Raw genomic sequence first — 18,247 nt, 5'->3', positions numbered from 1 at the left:
GAGTTTTATGGTTATTTGAGTAACTAAGTAGTCTATTAATGACTTGTACTAAAATCCTATTACAAATTTCACAACCAATAAGATATAACCAAATAAACAAACATTTGTTCAGCAATTGGGCTGCAGCTATTATTTTTAATGGAGCATGAAGATTATTGGTTTTGGGTGCCATTGTCATTCCTGCCAGTTCTGGATGTCTTACCAGAGACAGATAAATCAAGATTGTTGCTACTGAGTTCCCCAGGCACTCACATGCATTTCAGGAGCACAACGTCCTAAAAGATCAATCAACGCAGCATAAAAGGTCATGATGGCATTCCCCATGTGGATGGTGTCATCTTCGTCCTCTTCTGTGTCACTTTTGTAGATTTTCCAAAAGAAACATGAACCAATGATAATTGACATTTCAAATTCATGAAATATTTCTCTGATACCACTGAGACAATTTGTTTGAAAACTTGCTCCCAACAAGCCATTACAAATGCTTCCCAACAGAGCCAGCAGTTTTGCTGAAAGATGTCCTAAAGATGACACTGATTTCCTCAGATTAAAATATTTGCCTTATGTGTATTAATGGAATCAATTAACAATGTAAGCAATATGGAAGCATAAGGTAGTGACTATTTTTCTATTATGCTATCAAGGATTTTACCTCTCAGCATGACATGTTCTCTTCTAGAATTTAACACCACAATAATCTAGTACCCCATTCTCTTGTCATAGCTCTTTTATATCTATTTTCCCCAAAATTCATTCTAACTACCTCCTCTTCAAAATCCCAACCAATCCAAAGGTTTACCTACAGTCATTTGGCAACCCATTAAGCCTCAATTTTACTGGGGAAAAACATAACACGCCTTTTCTCCCTCAACCTGAAGGTTTCTCTAATGAAACCATATGATCTTCCTTAGTTCATATGCTTCATTTGGCCTATCCCTGCAACAAATTTCATCCACCAATTCCTTCCAAGTTTAGTACTAGAAGTTACACTGTGATTAACACAATGAAAGTATGTTCTGTAGACTTTCAAGTCAGAGAGCATAATTACTTTTGGGGACATGGATTAGACTTACAGCGTTTTACTGGAGCCACTAGTTGGCGAGGGACCATCTCGAGAAGGATCCTCGGCTATTTTGATGGCTTCTTCCATGACTGCAAGGAGACCATTACCACCTTCCCCTCTCAGAGCAGGACCAAAACACTCAGGTCTCCGAATGAGCAATCTAACCACAACATTCGCATTTTCTTCCACACTTTCTCCTAAAGTCAAATGGGGAAGATAAAAAAAAAAAAAAATAACTACACAGAAATACTGGGCAAATAATGTCACAATTGTTTCCTATTTAAGATAAAAATTTAAAACACAAAAAGATAGCAGAACAAAATTTAACATGAGTAAGTACCATGCAGACAAGATACAGTGAGTCATTTTTCCTGGTACTTATAATTTTCTAAGTAAAGCAAAGTATTTTGTAGGCCTATGTGATTTCATCATTATTTGTTATGGAAAAAGATGTCACAATCTTAACTATTATTAGAATCCAACTGTTAAAAGTCCTGGCAATTTAAGTATCTAGAGATTTTAAATAAAAGCAACATCAAAAATGTATAACAGACCACGGTTATATAAAATTCTCATTTCCAAAATATGAAATTTCTTTACTGTTATTAATTTCCTTCATGAAAATGTTAGGCCAGATCCTTATGACATGCACCTGTTTGATACAGTTTTACTATTGACCAGAAAAGATCTCAATCAAGTCCTACCATTACAGAAGACAGCAAATCTAAGAAAATCAAGATATCTTTCTCCTTCAACTGGATTCCACCCAATATCGGGATAACCTTTCGACACCAACATCTGACAACTTTGCAGTCCACAACCAGCCAAATAACGAACTACCTAGAAACAAGATCAGAAGCAAAGTGTTATCCTTCACAAGAAAAACGGCTAGACACTTTTATTAATGGTATTCTCAAGTGCTCACTTTTAAAAAAGTACTTTTAAGTTACTTTCAAATTTTATTTTATTTCACTTATCTGAAAGAAAATGATACACAGAGACAGACAGACAGCTCCAATCTGCTAGTTCACTCCCCAAATGACTGCAACATCCATTCTGTCAGTTGAAGATGAGAGCTAGGAGCTTAACCCAGTTTTTCTAGATGATGTGCATTAAGAGACAGCTGAATCAGAAGCAAAACTGGAACTTAAGTACAGGAATTCTCTTGTGGGATGCTGTCATTCCAAGCAGCTTTGTAATCATTATGGCAAATATCTATGATAATCAATTCTTTCTAAACCCAAATGCCATTTTTTTTCATTATTACCAAACTCAAAATTTTCTCCTTAGCTGTACCTCTTAACCCGTTTTGTATTAGATGGGCATTGGTTTCTTATGATATTTCATAAGTAGTTTAGTTTTCAAAGATATCCCAAAAGAAATAATTATCAATGTTAGTAAGACTGTTAAAAACCAGGTCTTGACTCCCACTGAGCCACATGAAAGCTGTGTCTGGGTGCATACCAGGTAACGCTGAGCTACAACAACCAACAACAAGGACCAAAATGGGTACGGTAGGTTGAGCAAGGCCACTGTTCTCACCAGGACAGGAGGTGGACAAAATCAGTCCAGGTCTATGACTCACTGGTGTGCACAAGAACTGCCACTGGGAGAAGACTCAATGGAGGAACTTGGGAAGCTCCTTCATTGGGACATAGACCCTGCAGAAGAGCCAAAGAAGCAAGGCAAGAAGCAACCCAGACCATGACAGGTTACAGTACCTGCTGGCATACATGTGGATCAGGTCTGGGGATGAGCCAGTCTGGGCCAGCACATAACACCCACTGGCATATCTGAGAATCAGCTCAGGGGGCAGGAGGAGTCAGATCGGGCCACAACACCAGCCAATTCATATCAGGATGGGGACAGCAATTAGACTGAGCTGAGATAGGTTGCAGTACCCACCAACAGGAGCTGGAGTCATGCCTGCCTGGGCCAAACAGGGGCCAGGTACATGAATCCCAGAGATTGTCTCAGGTCATGGGGTTCACATGGGTGGTGGGGGATGGGTTCCTGACCCCCAGGGACAGGGGGATCTGGGGATGTGGGTCACTTGGCCCAGTTCCTAGGGCTCACCTTCTAGGTGGATGTTGGCTCTGTGAACCCTAGGGTGGGGAATCTGGCGGGGCCTGGGCCTCCTGATCCAGGTCTCAGGGCCTGCATAATAGCTGGGTGTTGGGTTCGTGAAACCCAGGGGTGAGGGGATCCTGAGATGCTTGGGATGCTTGGGACGCCTGGTCCAGCTTCTTGGGCTCACCTGCAAGAACATGCCCTACTTAATGAAAAATGTGGATCAATGTACACAGGCTCTGATGTAAAACAAGATGAATGCAACACATTTGGTGCTGTAGCCGAAGAACAGAACCAACTGGACAACAACTGCAAACAAACGGAGACAGCAAATAATCTTGGTGAATGGAGCCAATGGGCACTGGGAGGGTGACACCATCCTTGGATCGGTGAAATCAGCACTTCAGAACTATCCAAGCCACTTGGACAGAACCCTTGGAATATGTACACATTGAGATTCTGGGTTGATATGAGGTGGCGGTTACTCATCCTTGGGTACTGGGATGTGTGGAAAGTCATGCGTGATTTTCCCCTTTATTTCTCCCCTTCCCCCAGGAACAACAAGAAATGGCAAATTTGGAAGTAACGAATTTACCCAATATTCCCTAAACCTTGATCAATCCCACCCTGAGTAACCATGTAATCATTATTTTTTAAAATAAAATAAATTTAAAAATTAAAAAAGAATTAACTTAGTAAACAACTGTATCCAACTCAAGTGAAATCAGTTGTTTGAAAGAAATTAGTGTGAATAGCCATATTTGATACCAACTATATTGAGATATCATTGATATATATTGAAGTCATTTAATTAAGTATAAAAATGATGAGTTTGGAGAGATTCAGACATGTTTGAAAGCATAACACATCGAGACATGACTTCTCATCAAATGTCAGACCTCCCCGTGACCTCACTCACTAACTGTAACATAATTTGCTTTTTATCTCTACAAATTAGCTTATACTTTCTAGAACATATACACATGTAATCAAACAGCAGATAGCTTTTGGTGCCTGACATATTTCACTCAGCATAATAATTTTGAGATTCATTGTGAATGTCATCTTACATTCCCTTGTACATGGAGTACCAAAGTTTAACTAATTAACTTATATTTGGTAAATATTTGACTTGCTATTAATAGTTTTGCTATGTATAGTTTCTGGCTATAACCAATACCAGGGCTGTAAACACTGATATTCAAGCCTTAATGGACACTTTTTCCTATTGAGAAAACTCCTAGGACAGAAATCCATGATACACAGTTTTTGATAAGTACAAGTTTCTCTTGCTAGAAAATGTTAAATCATTTTCCAAAAAGACTCTACCACAGTTCATCCAATAGTAGTAGATCAGAGTCCCAGTTTTTCCCACATCTTCCTCAAGATTTGGTATTTCCTACCTTTTAAATATTAGCCATTTTGATGGGTATGTGGATAAAAAACATTCTTAAAATTGTATGAGAAGAAAGTCTTGTGAGATAGGAAAACAAAGTTACATGATTTAGGGCTGGCATGTGAGAAGCTTTGTGGGAAGCACTTCCTCTTCCATGTGTTCAGCAGCTCTATATTGTCTGGCCACTACTGATGCCATTCTCTAAGACTAGGACAGAGCAGTCAACAGGAGACAGAACACTCATCTCATGCACGTCACATTATGGCAGGGAGCAGGTTTAAAAATATATATGTACACCCTTTAGTAAAACATAACTATTTTAAACATAAATAAGTTAAAACCACATATATTTTAAACAAGCACTTATAGATATAAGTCAAAACGTATTTATGCACATAACACAGATACATAGTTTTCCAAATATCGAAAATGAAGCAGTATCAGAAAACATAGAGCTTTAGGAATCTGGGAAAAGGATGAATCCTTTATAACCAATTTTAAATGCAATGGAATGAGAAGTGCTGCTCCAGAAAGTCACTCTGAAGCCATGGCTTTCCAGATTCTGCAAAGAATATTAAAGGATATCAGGGATTAGCATTTGCAGACCAATAGGTGCAAAGGCCGAGGGACAAAGCACACCGCCAGTGGCAGAGGCACAAAGCAAAGTGAAGTATCAAACTTGGGGGATTAGGTTTTGAAGGGGCTGTTGCCAATCCCTTTATATTTACTAGGAATGAGACAGGAAGCCTCTGAAGAATCCTGGACAGAGAACTAACATGATCATTTCTAAGAAGACCAGACTCTCAGAGGACAGGGCAGCAGTCAGGATACTTGGAATAATTAGTAAACTGCTACACTATGGGGAACATTTCTCTGTTAACTTGCCAACATACGTGTGGCATAGCATAGGAGAGTAACAGGTCTCAGTATACTGCCAATGCCCTGACTGGAATACTATGATAGGAATTATATGCTTCATGTGTTAAAGCAATATTTTAAGAAATCAAAGATGCCTGAGTAAAGCAAAAGCAACAATAAATATCATGGAAAATATGCCAATGTAAAAATTAAAGAAATATAACAAAGGAAGGAGGAGGGTAGGTAGGCTCATGGGCCAAAGGAGGGTAGTATGGGAAGTTTGAACATGCTCCTAAATCTGTATATATAAATAAAATAAAACTTGATCACCTGATATAAATTTATAAAATTAAATATTGTTGAAGTGAGTCCATGCTGGTCATATGTAAAAATTACTTACATATATAAAAAAATACTTGGGTACTGAGATATACTTTAATTCAAATGCCTTCCTCTTTATAAATTCTTATTATAATATACCATATAATTATGTATAATGTAGTATACAATATGATATATAACCAATTATTATAATATGCTATACTATACCTACAACATATTAGTTTTTTTAAAATCTTGAGTAAAAAAACTATGACCAGTATAATTCATAAAAACCAACAGGGAAGGAAGTTAACTTACCTTTTCCAGATCTGGTTCACGCAAAGCTAAGGCTAACTCATTATTATCCATAACTGAGGCTGCTGCCACATCCAGTGGTGTGGAACCTCTCATGGCAGGTGAGGCTGTTAATCCAAATAAAGATGAAATTAAATCTGGAGTACACTACAACCATTAAAAATACGCTAATTCAAGTGTAATTTCTAAATGCTATAATACTGTACTAATCTAAATTATTTGCATAAACATTTAACATATTTTAAACAATTTATTTTATATAATTATTTATGTAATATAGGTGTGATATGTATACAACATGATCACTGGAAATATACATACATTGTGGCCTGGATCAATTGAGCCATTTAACGCACCTTATCACACATACTTACTCTCAGTGATTTCTAAGAGTATTATATCCTACTGTGAGCTATAATAATCATGTTGTATAATAGATATCTTAAACTTACTCCTCCCATGTAACAAAAATTTTGTGTACTGTGACCAACTTTTTCCCGACCACTCTTCCTGCATCCTCTCACTATAATTACCAATCTGATATTTGTTTCTGTGAGATCAACCTTATGGATCCTACTCTTAACTGAAAATACAAGTTTTTGTCTTTCTGTGCCTGGCTTCTTCACATAGAATTATGTCCTTCAGGTTCATCCATGTTGTCACCAATAATGTGTTTTCTTTCTTCTAAAAGAGTGAATAGTACTTCACCGTACATGAATACACACCATTTTCTTTATTTGCTCTACCATTGGTAACAGACATTTAGGCTTATTCTATATCTCAGTGGCTGTGAATAAAGATGAAATGAATATGGGAGTACAGAATATTTCTTCGGCATTTATCTAGTAGTAGAACATAGGGGCAATATGACATTTCTAAATTTAAGTTTTTAAAGACTTATTTCAAAGGCAGAGAGAAAGAGAAAGAGAGAGAGACAGAGAGAGAGAGAGACAGAGACACTTTGATCCACCATGAGCACTGAACTCCATCTGGAGGCCTGGAGCCCAAACACTGGGGCCCAAGCACTGGGGCCATCTTCTGCTATTCTTCAAAACCCATTAGCAAGGGGCAGAGCAGACAGAATTTGAACCAATTCTTCTAGTATGGGTTGTTATCATCACAGACAATAACTTAACCCCAGTGCACCACTACTCAAAGGCCTATTTTTTTTTTTTATTTCTTGAGGCATGTGTATACTGGTTTTGTAATATGGATCTAATAACTTGCATCATCAGTAATTTACAAATGTTCCTTTTTCTCCACATCCTTGCCAGCATTTATCTTTAATCCTTTGAAAGGTGGGCAGACCAAATCTAGGAATTGGAAAACCAACCTCAGTCTCTGATTTTGGTGATAGAGACCCACATGCTTGCGCCATTACCTGCTGTCTCTATGGTGATGTGTTACTGAGACTGGAATCAGGATGAAGCTAGGATTCAAACTAACACTCTGACATGGGATGTAGGTGTCCCTGTGCATATTCCAACTGCTAGCCTAGTCACTAGGCAAAATATTCACCCCTACATATTTTTAAAATTACCATTCTAATTATAGTGACATAATATCTCATTGTGGCTTTGATTTTCATTTTCCTGAGGATTAGTGATATTAAACATGTTCTCATTTATCCACCATTTTTACATTTTCTTCTGAGGAATGCCTATCAGGTCCTTTTCCACTTAACATAAAGTTTATTGTTCAATATAGTAATGTGCACTACTTTTATCTTAACAATGAAATGCAAGTCATAAGTTTACTTACCTAGACCAACACTGCTGTTCTCCAGTAAATAACTCAGGTGATCAAACATGGCTTTTTGATTCTGCCTACTTATACGACAGAAGTAACACAGAAAACGGCAACAGTTTGCTACCATCTTTGGAAAGGTGATTTCCTATGTGAAAAGCTCTGGTTAGATATTGATACCAAACAGTGTTTATAAAATTGAGTTTACAAGTTACAATCTCAATCACATTTTCTGTCCATGTGTCCCCGTGCAAGCCAAATCTCAGATGTTCAACAGCTTTCAGATGTGTAAGAAACCACTCACCTAGTCTTTCATCTACTTGAGGAATCGAGTCTAGCACTAACTCGAAAATCTAGCTATCATAATAGAGTTGACTCTGCAATTACTTTATAGCTTTATACTAAAAACAATGTCATGAGCCTCAAGAATAAAGCAGGCACACTCAGTTGCAACTCATAACACTCCTAGATGGGCTTTCTTTGGAAATTGTGCATCCTGTTTAATTCTGTCCTATAAAATGGGGATAATATGAACAACAAACAGTACCTATAGTAGGTAAGAAGGCAGGAAACTTATTGAGGTAATTTCTGAGAAATTCACGGTTCAATAACTGGACCCAAATAAAAGAGTCTTCTTCCCCTCAATTTCCTCATTATTACAGAGATCCCAGGGATACACAGTCTCTGATGCACACACCTCTTGCCTGGTGAGACAGGTACCCTGACTGGAATGACTGTTAGGTGTGCTCCAGTGACCACACCTTCCTCAGAGCCCACATCTTCTCGCAATACACTGAGCTCCCAATTGTCCCTCCTTAGCAGAATATATTATTAATGTTTCTAGGAGTATATATTGTAGACAGATTGAACATTGGAAATATAGCTTCACATTGTAAAAATATTTCTTAAAATGCAGAAAGATATTTTCATTATCAGTTTATTAAATGGTGGTGATTTATATGAATGTTTGATTCTACTAATTTCATTTTCAAGAACTTTAAGTTACTGTCACTTAAAAGTGCACTCTCGAGCCCTAATAAACACATCTCCAAGCACTGCAAGTAAATCTTGGTAAATAGCACAAATTTGGTGGAATCCATTGTCATCTGAATCAACATGGATAGATGGGTCTGGAACACACTTTTGTTATGGACATGTAGTATGATAGCAACAAAATTTAAAAATGTTAGGAAAGGCTTGACTTTCAAAGTCTCTAACTAGTCCTTAAGTAAGAGTAATTTTAGAGACAAAAATTTACATAGCATAGCATATAAACTTATTCCAATATCAATAAAGGACACAACTAGTACTGCATCAAACTCTCAAGTTTTGAGGTCCAGGTGCTTTCTTTCAAAACATGTGCTTTAAAAAAAAGAGTCCTCATAAGAGGGTTCAAGAGACTTTCATCTGCCTGCCATCCAAACAACTGAGAGGGTTACAGCACATGGGATCCCAAGAATCAAAAATGTTCCTTTACCTTGGACTCACCACCACCAAGTACATTCACCATCACCTCCATCACTGTCTCGTGCATCCCCAGTGCCCTCATGAGGTTGGGGTGCTGGTAAAACACTTTATTATTCATGATGTCCCTAGAAAGGACAATGGAGGGGCAGGAGTAAGCACACAGCTCAGATAATCAGGTCCATAAGTCTTCTTGAGATTTTCACAACTCTTTTTACAAATACAGAAATATGACTAAGTCCCAATAGTCAAGTCCCAAATGTTAATTAATGAATGTAATTGGGTTTTCCTCATAAATACAGATAAGTCTACCAAAAATGGTACACAAGTCATCTGTTCTTTTCAGTTACAACAGCTGTACTGAAACATATAAAGCTTGTCCATATGAAATATATTTTGGACAACCTGTCCTAATTTTATGGCTATGAAACCATATGTTCCAATTATTTAGTATACAAATATGAAGCAGTGTTATATCATATTATATACAAATTCCTGTATGAAGTATTTCCCTGCTTTTTACACATGAATATAGTGTTTTTAAACTTTTCTTGTGCCAAATACATATATGAAAATGTGCTGTAGTGGAATTTCCTATTATATTCTTCTTCTGTGGAAATGCTTTAAAGTATACATATTCTCCAACATAAAACAACTATGCGTTAAGTCCAAGTTCAAATAATTCAATTCATTAAAACGTACATTCAATTTAAGGAAACAGTGGATAGTAACTTAAATGCTTCAGATCATCACTGTATAATTGTAATGTATCAAAATATTTCTAAGAATATTCAGTAAGATGCATTTGTCACTCCAAATAGATTCCTGCTGACTTTTATTTTTAAATAAATCAAATCAGTGCTATCTTTGGTATAAGAAATTTTGTCAGAGGAATACCAAGAAAATAATACACAACCTACGAGAAAACTGGAAATCTTCTGCTCAGACCTGATGTCCTAATTGAATCGCTCACATTTAGTCATAAAATTTTAGTCACTTGCACTATCTCATGAAAGTTTAATAACATGAAAGTTTTATAACAGCACAAATGAAAAAACTTTGGAGCCAAGTACCAACAAAAGTCTCTTATTTCCTGCAGGGTGAACAAAGGCACCTTTTCTTTTTCAAACAGGACGTATCAGACTTGGCAACAAACTTTCAACTTGCAATTCACAGATTTAAATTTAATAAAAATCTTTTTGAATGGAGTTACTTTAATTTGGAAACTTTGTTTTTACTTTTAAAGAAAATGTATTTATGCTTCAACCACTCAGTAGATAGGCTGGCGTGTACTAAGCAATTCCTCTGTATAAAATATTTATAATACTAAAATCTCATATCATTTTGAGTCTGGTCACTAATGAGTGATTCATTTGTTAATGATTCAAAATTACTATTGTGAGTTTACAAAAGAAGAAAATTATCTCTATTCCCTGAATGAGTTTTAATTTTCTAGTTGGTTATAATGATTTCTTATAATATACTGCTTTAAGTTAAGTATTCGTACTCAGCAAGACCCATGCTCACATATTTATAAATAAAGATAATACTTCCTTTCTTCAAATAGGCTTTTGTTTTCTCTTTCTTTAGGTCAAATGAAAATATTATCATAAGCTTAGAACTTATTCATATGGCAGAATTTTATAACTTTACACACTTCAAAAGTTCATGATTGCTATTACTATCTGAGTTCAAACATATAAGCAAAGCAAACAAACTGTACATTTATATTCTTGCCTTTTTCCTCAGGATTTTAGCTCTGTCCAAAAAGGAAGTTTTCCTCAATTTCATTAGTTTTACTCTCAATCAATGAACTGGATTTATTTGATCACTTTTAGGGCTTATTTGTGCTGTGTTATTAATACAACAACTTTTATTACATGCTCTCGTGCCTGATTTATATAATTACATTAGCTGTTTTTAATCCTAATAACGTTTTTTCTTCAATTTGTAAACTCTACCTACCAAGTTATCTTCATTTTTCTAGTGAACATCACTTCTACATTTTTCTATCTTGATTTTATTTCATAATCCCAAGCTAGAAAAACTTAACAATGATTGAATTACACATATAGAAAACACTAGTTTATGCAGTGAAACTCATACAGGAATCTTTTCCCTCTGGAATATCTTTATTCCTTACAGAATATCCTTTAAAATCAAAACTTCATAAGGTTGTTCAATGAGAGGACGTAATTAAATGCTCTGCAACACTTTGTCCTCACTCTTCCATTTGAAATATGACCTGTAATTCAAAATCACATAGAAGAAAGAGTCTTTGACATTGGATCCTCCAAAGAGGCATCACTTTCTCCTTCCTTTCCCAAAGTTTGGCAGATACAGGCAAGTTCTTGACCATTTTCTCCTGATGATGCTTTCCCTCCATTTACTAGATTTTAATGTGATTATATTGTCTGATGCTGTTGTATGACTACACATTACTGAGAGATTTAAAGATTCTTTAAGATAATGGCTATGTTTCATTCCACCTTAGTGATAGTGATGAACTGAGAAATAAATCACCTTATGTTATTGATCAATTTTCTTATTTAGCTTAAAAACAATTTCTAGAGAAAAAAGTCTATTTAATAGCAATATACTCCAGAAAGTATATCAGCATTAACATACCTACTGCACTCTCAAAAACTAAAAAGAATTTATAGTACACAGGTTGCTAATAGACAGATAATTTACCCCAATCCACGGATCATAAGCTTCTCTTCTTCTTTGCCCATTCTTACACTCAGCAGAGAGCGAATTTGACCAAGAGATGCCAGCAGGTTGATGGTATCCTCCACAGAGACACCATTAATAGTATAGGTCTTTGGAAGAGCCCGGACCAGACCCCCAATGCCATCATACTGCCGATGAAGTAGCACAAACATGGCTCTCACCAACTCAGGGTCCTCTATGACAGACTCTTGAGCCCATCGAACCATGGTCTCAGAAATCAACTGCTGAAGAGTGGCTGCAAAGTGAATGTGGATAGTTTTTAAAAGGCAATTAAAAAGAAAAGACACATCACTTAAATATGTCATGTCTATACACTCCATGGTCCCAAACGCTTCTCTGTATTTGTAGCAGAATTGATGTGGTTAGCTGTATTTCAGGCAGAAAATCAACTTCATTTGAATATTAACCATACTTTGATAAAGAACACTTGTGGTCATGTAAGAAAAAAATGTATAAATCATCTCTAAAACCATTTTACCTTAAATTGGCTATTTCAAAGTAACAACTATTTCAGATTTGCACTTGACATACCTAAAATTATGACAATTAACATGAGATGTTCTACTACTTTCACTTCCTTTGTTCCATTATTTTTCTTCCCATAGCTCTACTTCCACATATCCTTGTGAAGTTATGTCACAGAAACTCAAAGAGTGGCCTGTTCAGTTAATAGTCTCCTGACTTGAGACATTTGTAACAGTGACCACACTGAGTTATCCATGTATCTATAGTCATATACCTACCTGTCCTCCAAAGATTTCAGTTGTACGGTTTGATTAAAATAATATGTTATTTCACAAATAGAAGGTGGTTTAAAACATAATGTGCAATGTTTTATGTAAAAGCAATATAAATTTCCAAACCTCTCCAAATAGCAAATTTATCAAAAGCAAAGAAGGGCTGATATACTATATACAGATATAATTTCTATCATCAATACTTTAGAAACTTTCAAGGCAAATTTTTATACTATGTATCATCCAAGTCAAAACAAAGCTACCAATTTAACCAAACAAAACATGTAGATAAAATACCAATTTATCTACATATTTCTCAATGCTCTGCTGTCACTTTTAATAGGTTAAGACATGAACTTCTTAATAACAGAAAGTGATTCAGAATAAACTGTGAACTCTGATCTTTCAAGACAAACTGACTCATTTGACTACAACTTGGCAAAAATCAATTTAGAAATAACTGCACAGATAAAGGTTTTGCACTGGAAGTTATAATATCAAAAGGACTGTGAAAGTTCTAGTAACTATTTTTTTTTGTCATAAAAGCCCTTAACATACTAGCAATGCCTCTTAAAATCAATGAAGTCGTGCAAGTGAGGTAATAACTACGCTAGATCTCTCAGTCCCCTTCTGGATTACTTCAGATAGTGTGTTTATTCAAGAGACTGAATGCCCAAGAGTGCTTATCTGATTTCAAGGTATAGCAGTCAATACCCTTAGTTCAACAGGATCAGATGTACCAGAAATACCTAACACTGAGAAAATACTTTAGAACCTAGATTCTTTGATCCATTATCTGTTTATTTTAAGGAGTCATTTGATTCAATCATATTTAAAACCTGCTCACATAATATTCTCATGTACAAGGTATATCACTTCCTTTATCTTTTCTCTGTATAGTTTCTGTCAAATAACTACATTTTTATTTCTCTAGGAAGCCCATCTACTTTTCTTTGCTGCTATTTTTCAACACATTACTTAAAACATTGCTAGATGCTGCTGTTTACTTCTGGGAGTTAGCAGCATCTACTTAAGAATCTATCTCCTGAAATTTGCACTCAGTAGTATCCTTGACAGGTTCATCCAAGTACACTTCTTGTTCAAGGGGTGATTAAATGGCAGCTGTCGGATTATTTTGCTGGTGCACTTTCACACTGCTTACAGGACTTCTTGGAGTCACTTTCAACTGGTTTTTCCGTTTGTTTCTTCTTCAGGTAAGTCACCTTTTCTACCAACGAAAGCAGACGTCCTCTAATTGTTAAATCATTGTTTCCATCCAGAGACCCATCTTCATCCAACTCAATTCCTAGTGTGAAATAAAGACAGAGTAAGCATAACAAGAAATTTCATCTTAAAAATATATATATTGGGGAAAACAACTTTAAGGTCCTGCAACTTTTTCCATCCCTGTTTTTGGGGAACATCTAAACCATTTCACGGCACTAAGTCAAGACGTCGTGAGTACTACCATGAATAATGTAAGATGCACTTCTCAGCCTCTTTTTCTCCTTTTTCTTTTTCCCTGTTTCAATGTCTCCAGTGCTATTAACAACCAGGAAAAAAAATAGAAAAACCAAGCACAGACCAAAGAGACTCTTAGAGTAGGAAAAAAAATCTGTTATTTGCCCTGACACTTTGGCATTTCTACTTGCATATCATCTATCGAGAACTGCAGCCTTGCCTTGTCTAACCGGCCACCCCTGCCTCTTTATCCTCCTCTCATGTTTCTGAAAAGGTCCATAAGTGAACAGTCCACTCTTGCCTGGAGTGGATTACTTTCACCTCTTGGTAGCCACTACTTTGTCTTCAGGCTCATACTATTAAAGCCACATTCATCTACATATTACAGCTCTCCAAAGCAATACTCCAGCGTCTTTATCCCATTGTTTGAAAGACTCTAAAACTCTGTTCTTAATGTAGCTGATCTGGCTGCAACAGTTCTAGAATTCACTGAACAGAAACTTTGTTTCACTTAATTTTTTAGTCAGAATTGTGCTGAACCAATTGAAATGTCTATGGTACTGTCTATTGGTTCTGCTGTTAATGTTTGGTGGTCTTCAATACTGGCATTGAAAGATTACTTTTCGCTTACAAATTGATATGGATGGTTGGTGGCTGTGGGCTTCATGTTCATTATCAACTTATCCCTCCAAAAAGTATCTATCCATTTCTCTTTTTAAAAGATTTATTACTTTATTAGAAATGTGGATTTGCAGAGAGAAGGAGATACAGAGAGAAAGATCCACTGGTTTACTTCCCAAGTGGCCACAACAGCCGGAGCTGAACTGATTCAAAGCCAGGAGCCAAGAGCATCATACAGGTCTCCCACACAAGTGTGAGGTCCCAAGGTTTTGAGCCATCCTCCCCTGCTTCCCAGGCCACAAGCAGGGAGCTATATAGAAAGTACAGCAGCCAGGACATGAGCCAGCACCCATATGGGATCCCAGTACATTCAAGGTGATGATCTAACCATTGAGCTATCGCACTGGGCTCACATTGATTCATTTCTTTTTCTTCTTTGTCTTAATAGTAAATTTATTTTATTTTTTTATGATATTTACATAATTGAGAAGGAGGTATATCCCTGTGGACTACTGACTTGGGTGGGCAGGGCCAAGGCATGGGGGAAGGTGGGTGAGACAATCGCTTTCAATTTTTTTTCTTCCTGCATGGAGAGCAGCGGGGAACAAACTGGGAGATTTCTTCATGGCATTGTTCCCATAAACTTCAAAGAGTATAAATTATTTCAAGAACCTTCCATTCAAACATCACCATGAATTTGTTGTTTTTGCTTTAGTGTGAACCATTCTACTGTGATAAAGGCTTTTCTTCAATTTTTAAAAAATCTATCCTAATGCCTCAAATGAGACTCTCCTTAAACATAGCAAGAAACTTTAGCTTTTAGCAAAAATATTTTAGACAACCGTGAATAGTTGTTTCATAAAATTCATTATCCATAAACTCTCACACATACCACTTAAAACAGAGCTAGTTTATTTTTTTTCACTGAATCTCAGAACTTATCTAAAACATTCCCTAAAGAAAAAGTTCTAATATCAAGAATACTCAATTAATTTCATCTTTCAAGTTCTTAGGTCAAAGGGACAGAACATTATCGTCTCTAGGTTTGAGTAACTAATGCATGCTTCAGTGCAAGATTTCCCTAGTCATTCATTACTTTTAAAACATATACGCCGAATTTTCTACAGCAATCTTAAAAAGTGGTCCCTTTTTGTGACTATTTGTGACTAAATTATTTTGTTCCTTCAGTAAAGTACTACTGAGGTACAATTGATAAATAAAAAATGCTGCATATAGTGCATTTATCACCTCAATTGAGAAACAGAGGTGCTTCTTTGATGCTTTTCTTTTTGTGTTACAACAATGCTTAACATAAGATCTACTCTTAAAGATTCACATCACAATAATGTGATTATGGGCCCAGTTGGTGTAGCAGATCTCTAACACTGATTCCCTCTGCATAGCTGAAATTTTGTATCAATAGCTATGCCAACCTAATTTTCAACCTCTTTACCAGAATCATGTGACCTCACATGTACATTTCCCTACCCTACCCAGATCTCTACTATTAAGCAAAATAGAGAAAGAACTTCAGTCACCTTCTTCATTTTATTGCCTGTTATTTCTCTTGACCTACCACAGAGGCAAATCTTTTTCCATAACAAATTTCTTATGGCAGATATTGTGTATATTTGTGAGCATATATATAATTTTGTAGCAGTAAATGTAGATTTTAAAATATATCGAATAAGAGTTATAACTGCCAAACACCTTACCACAATGTGTCATTAAATCTTCATGGAAATCTAAGAGTTGGTCACGAATTTCTTCAGGACATGGACATTCACTTTTGTCATCTTTAAAATTGAGAAGCATATTTATCTGAAAAATTGAAGAAACAAGAAAGAGGAAGAATGAGGGAGAAAGAAAAGGTTAATTCACAAATAGCACAGCATGAATCATAAAAGTAAAGATGCTCAAAATCTGCTTTTGAATACTCATAACTTATTGCTCAATTAGCAGCAAAGCATTGTCTATCACTTAACACAACTACTGCCACACAATAACTAGCCATACAAGTTTCACAGACTGAAAAATAGTCATGTAACATTGATTTTTCCTTCTCAATTCCAAAATACATTAGACTCATACACTTTTAGAATTACCTAAGTGATCTAAATACTATTTTTAGAATACTTTATTAGACTTCTCTTAGATTTCTACTTCTAACAATTACCTATACTCTACATTTTAAAATTCTTTGTGAGGACACAGCTACAAATAAAAAAGAAAAATCCACAGTTGTACAATATTAAAACCAGCATATCAAGATCAAAACAATAACAATATCCAGTAATTTCTTCACCTCAAAGCTGATGATAGGGCTGAGTTTTCCTATTTTTTACTGAGTTTTGTGCCTAGATATATATTCTTCCAATTAGAACTATAGGGCAGTTGAAGTCTCCAATGGTAAGTGTGTGTGTGTTTTTTTTTATCCCTTCATAGCTATTAGTTAGGGCTTCCCACATTTTCATGCTCTACTAATCAGTACAGACGTATCTGTCTTTCTGATCAATGGCCAGTTATCATCACATAATGTCTCTTTAGTGATTTTCTCCACTGTAAGTCTACTTTATATGACAAAGTCACTCATGCGAAATTTCTCCTTAGGTGGGTGCTGCGGCACAAAGTGTTATGCTAGTGCTTGGGATCGCTCCTCCTTTGCTTCTGATTCAGCTCCCTGCTAACACATCCTGGGGGCAGCAGATGACACTCACAGGCTTTGGATCTGTCAGCCATATAGGAGACTCAGATGGACCTGGCTTCTCCCTTCAGGCTGCCCCAGTTCCCACTGCTGGTGGGTTTGGCGGGAATAAATAAAGATACAGAGTCTCTCTCTCTCTTCTCTCTCTCTCTCTTAAAATAACAAAATATTGCTAAACTACAACTAAGCAATTTCTTCATAATACATTTTTTATTATCCTTTCATTGTCAATCAGTATTTTAGTTGAAGTGAGTTTCTTATAGACAACATATAGTTGGGATAAGTTCTTTAAGCACACTCTACCAATTTCTTCTAGCTGGCATCTTAATTTATACTAATGTAACTATTCATGTTGCTTAAGATCACCATTTTACTTGCTTTTCACTTGCTCTCTGATTTATTTTTTCCCACTTGAAAATTTTGAGCATTCTATTTAGATTGTCCACGACATTTTCCAATTTATTTTTTTTTTCTCTGTGGCTGCTCTAAATATTACCTGAAATTGCTTACATATTAAACATACTCTACACACACATACGCACACACACACAAACACAGAGTTTACTAGTATTGACTTTTACCAGCATGGTGTAAATTTTACTTCCCTTTATATTTATTTATTCTTCTATTTATAATATCATTTTAAAATATTTCTTCTATAGTTCTGATACACAAAGACCCATATCAGGCAAATTTTTGCTTCAACCGTCAAACATAACTTGGAAATCTCCAGAGGAAAAATTAAAAAGCATTGTATT

The 18,247-nt window shown here is 35.9% G+C and overlaps 1 protein-coding gene across 1 annotated transcript in view; it reads right to left on the bottom strand.

The window, feature by feature from the left end:
• RYR2 (ryanodine receptor 2) overlaps positions 1 to 18,247 on the bottom strand; it is a 663,784-nt gene that overhangs the window by 183,758 nt on the left and 461,779 nt on the right. Inside the window, exons 39-47 of the mRNA XM_058669392.1 lie at positions 16,501 to 16,606; positions 13,866 to 14,009; positions 11,928 to 12,201; positions 9,247 to 9,361; positions 7,785 to 7,917; positions 6,027 to 6,130; positions 1,768 to 1,903; positions 1,074 to 1,260; positions 253 to 358 (exon numbers count right to left, since the gene is read on the bottom strand). Of these exons, the coding sequence (XP_058525375.1) occupies positions 253 to 358; positions 1,074 to 1,260; positions 1,768 to 1,903; positions 6,027 to 6,130; positions 7,785 to 7,917; positions 9,247 to 9,361; positions 11,928 to 12,201; positions 13,866 to 14,009; positions 16,501 to 16,606 (1,305 nt within the window). The remainder of the gene's footprint in view (positions 1 to 252; positions 359 to 1,073; positions 1,261 to 1,767; positions 1,904 to 6,026; positions 6,131 to 7,784; positions 7,918 to 9,246; positions 9,362 to 11,927; positions 12,202 to 13,865; positions 14,010 to 16,500; positions 16,607 to 18,247) is intronic.

This window comes from Ochotona princeps, chromosome 10 (assembly GCF_030435755.1).
Source record: "Ochotona princeps isolate mOchPri1 chromosome 10, mOchPri1.hap1, whole genome shotgun sequence".
NCBI lineage: Eukaryota > Metazoa > Chordata > Mammalia > Lagomorpha > Ochotonidae > Ochotona > Ochotona princeps.
Note: the sequence above shows the minus strand (reverse complement) of the source record. Positions and strands in the feature narration are given on the sequence as shown.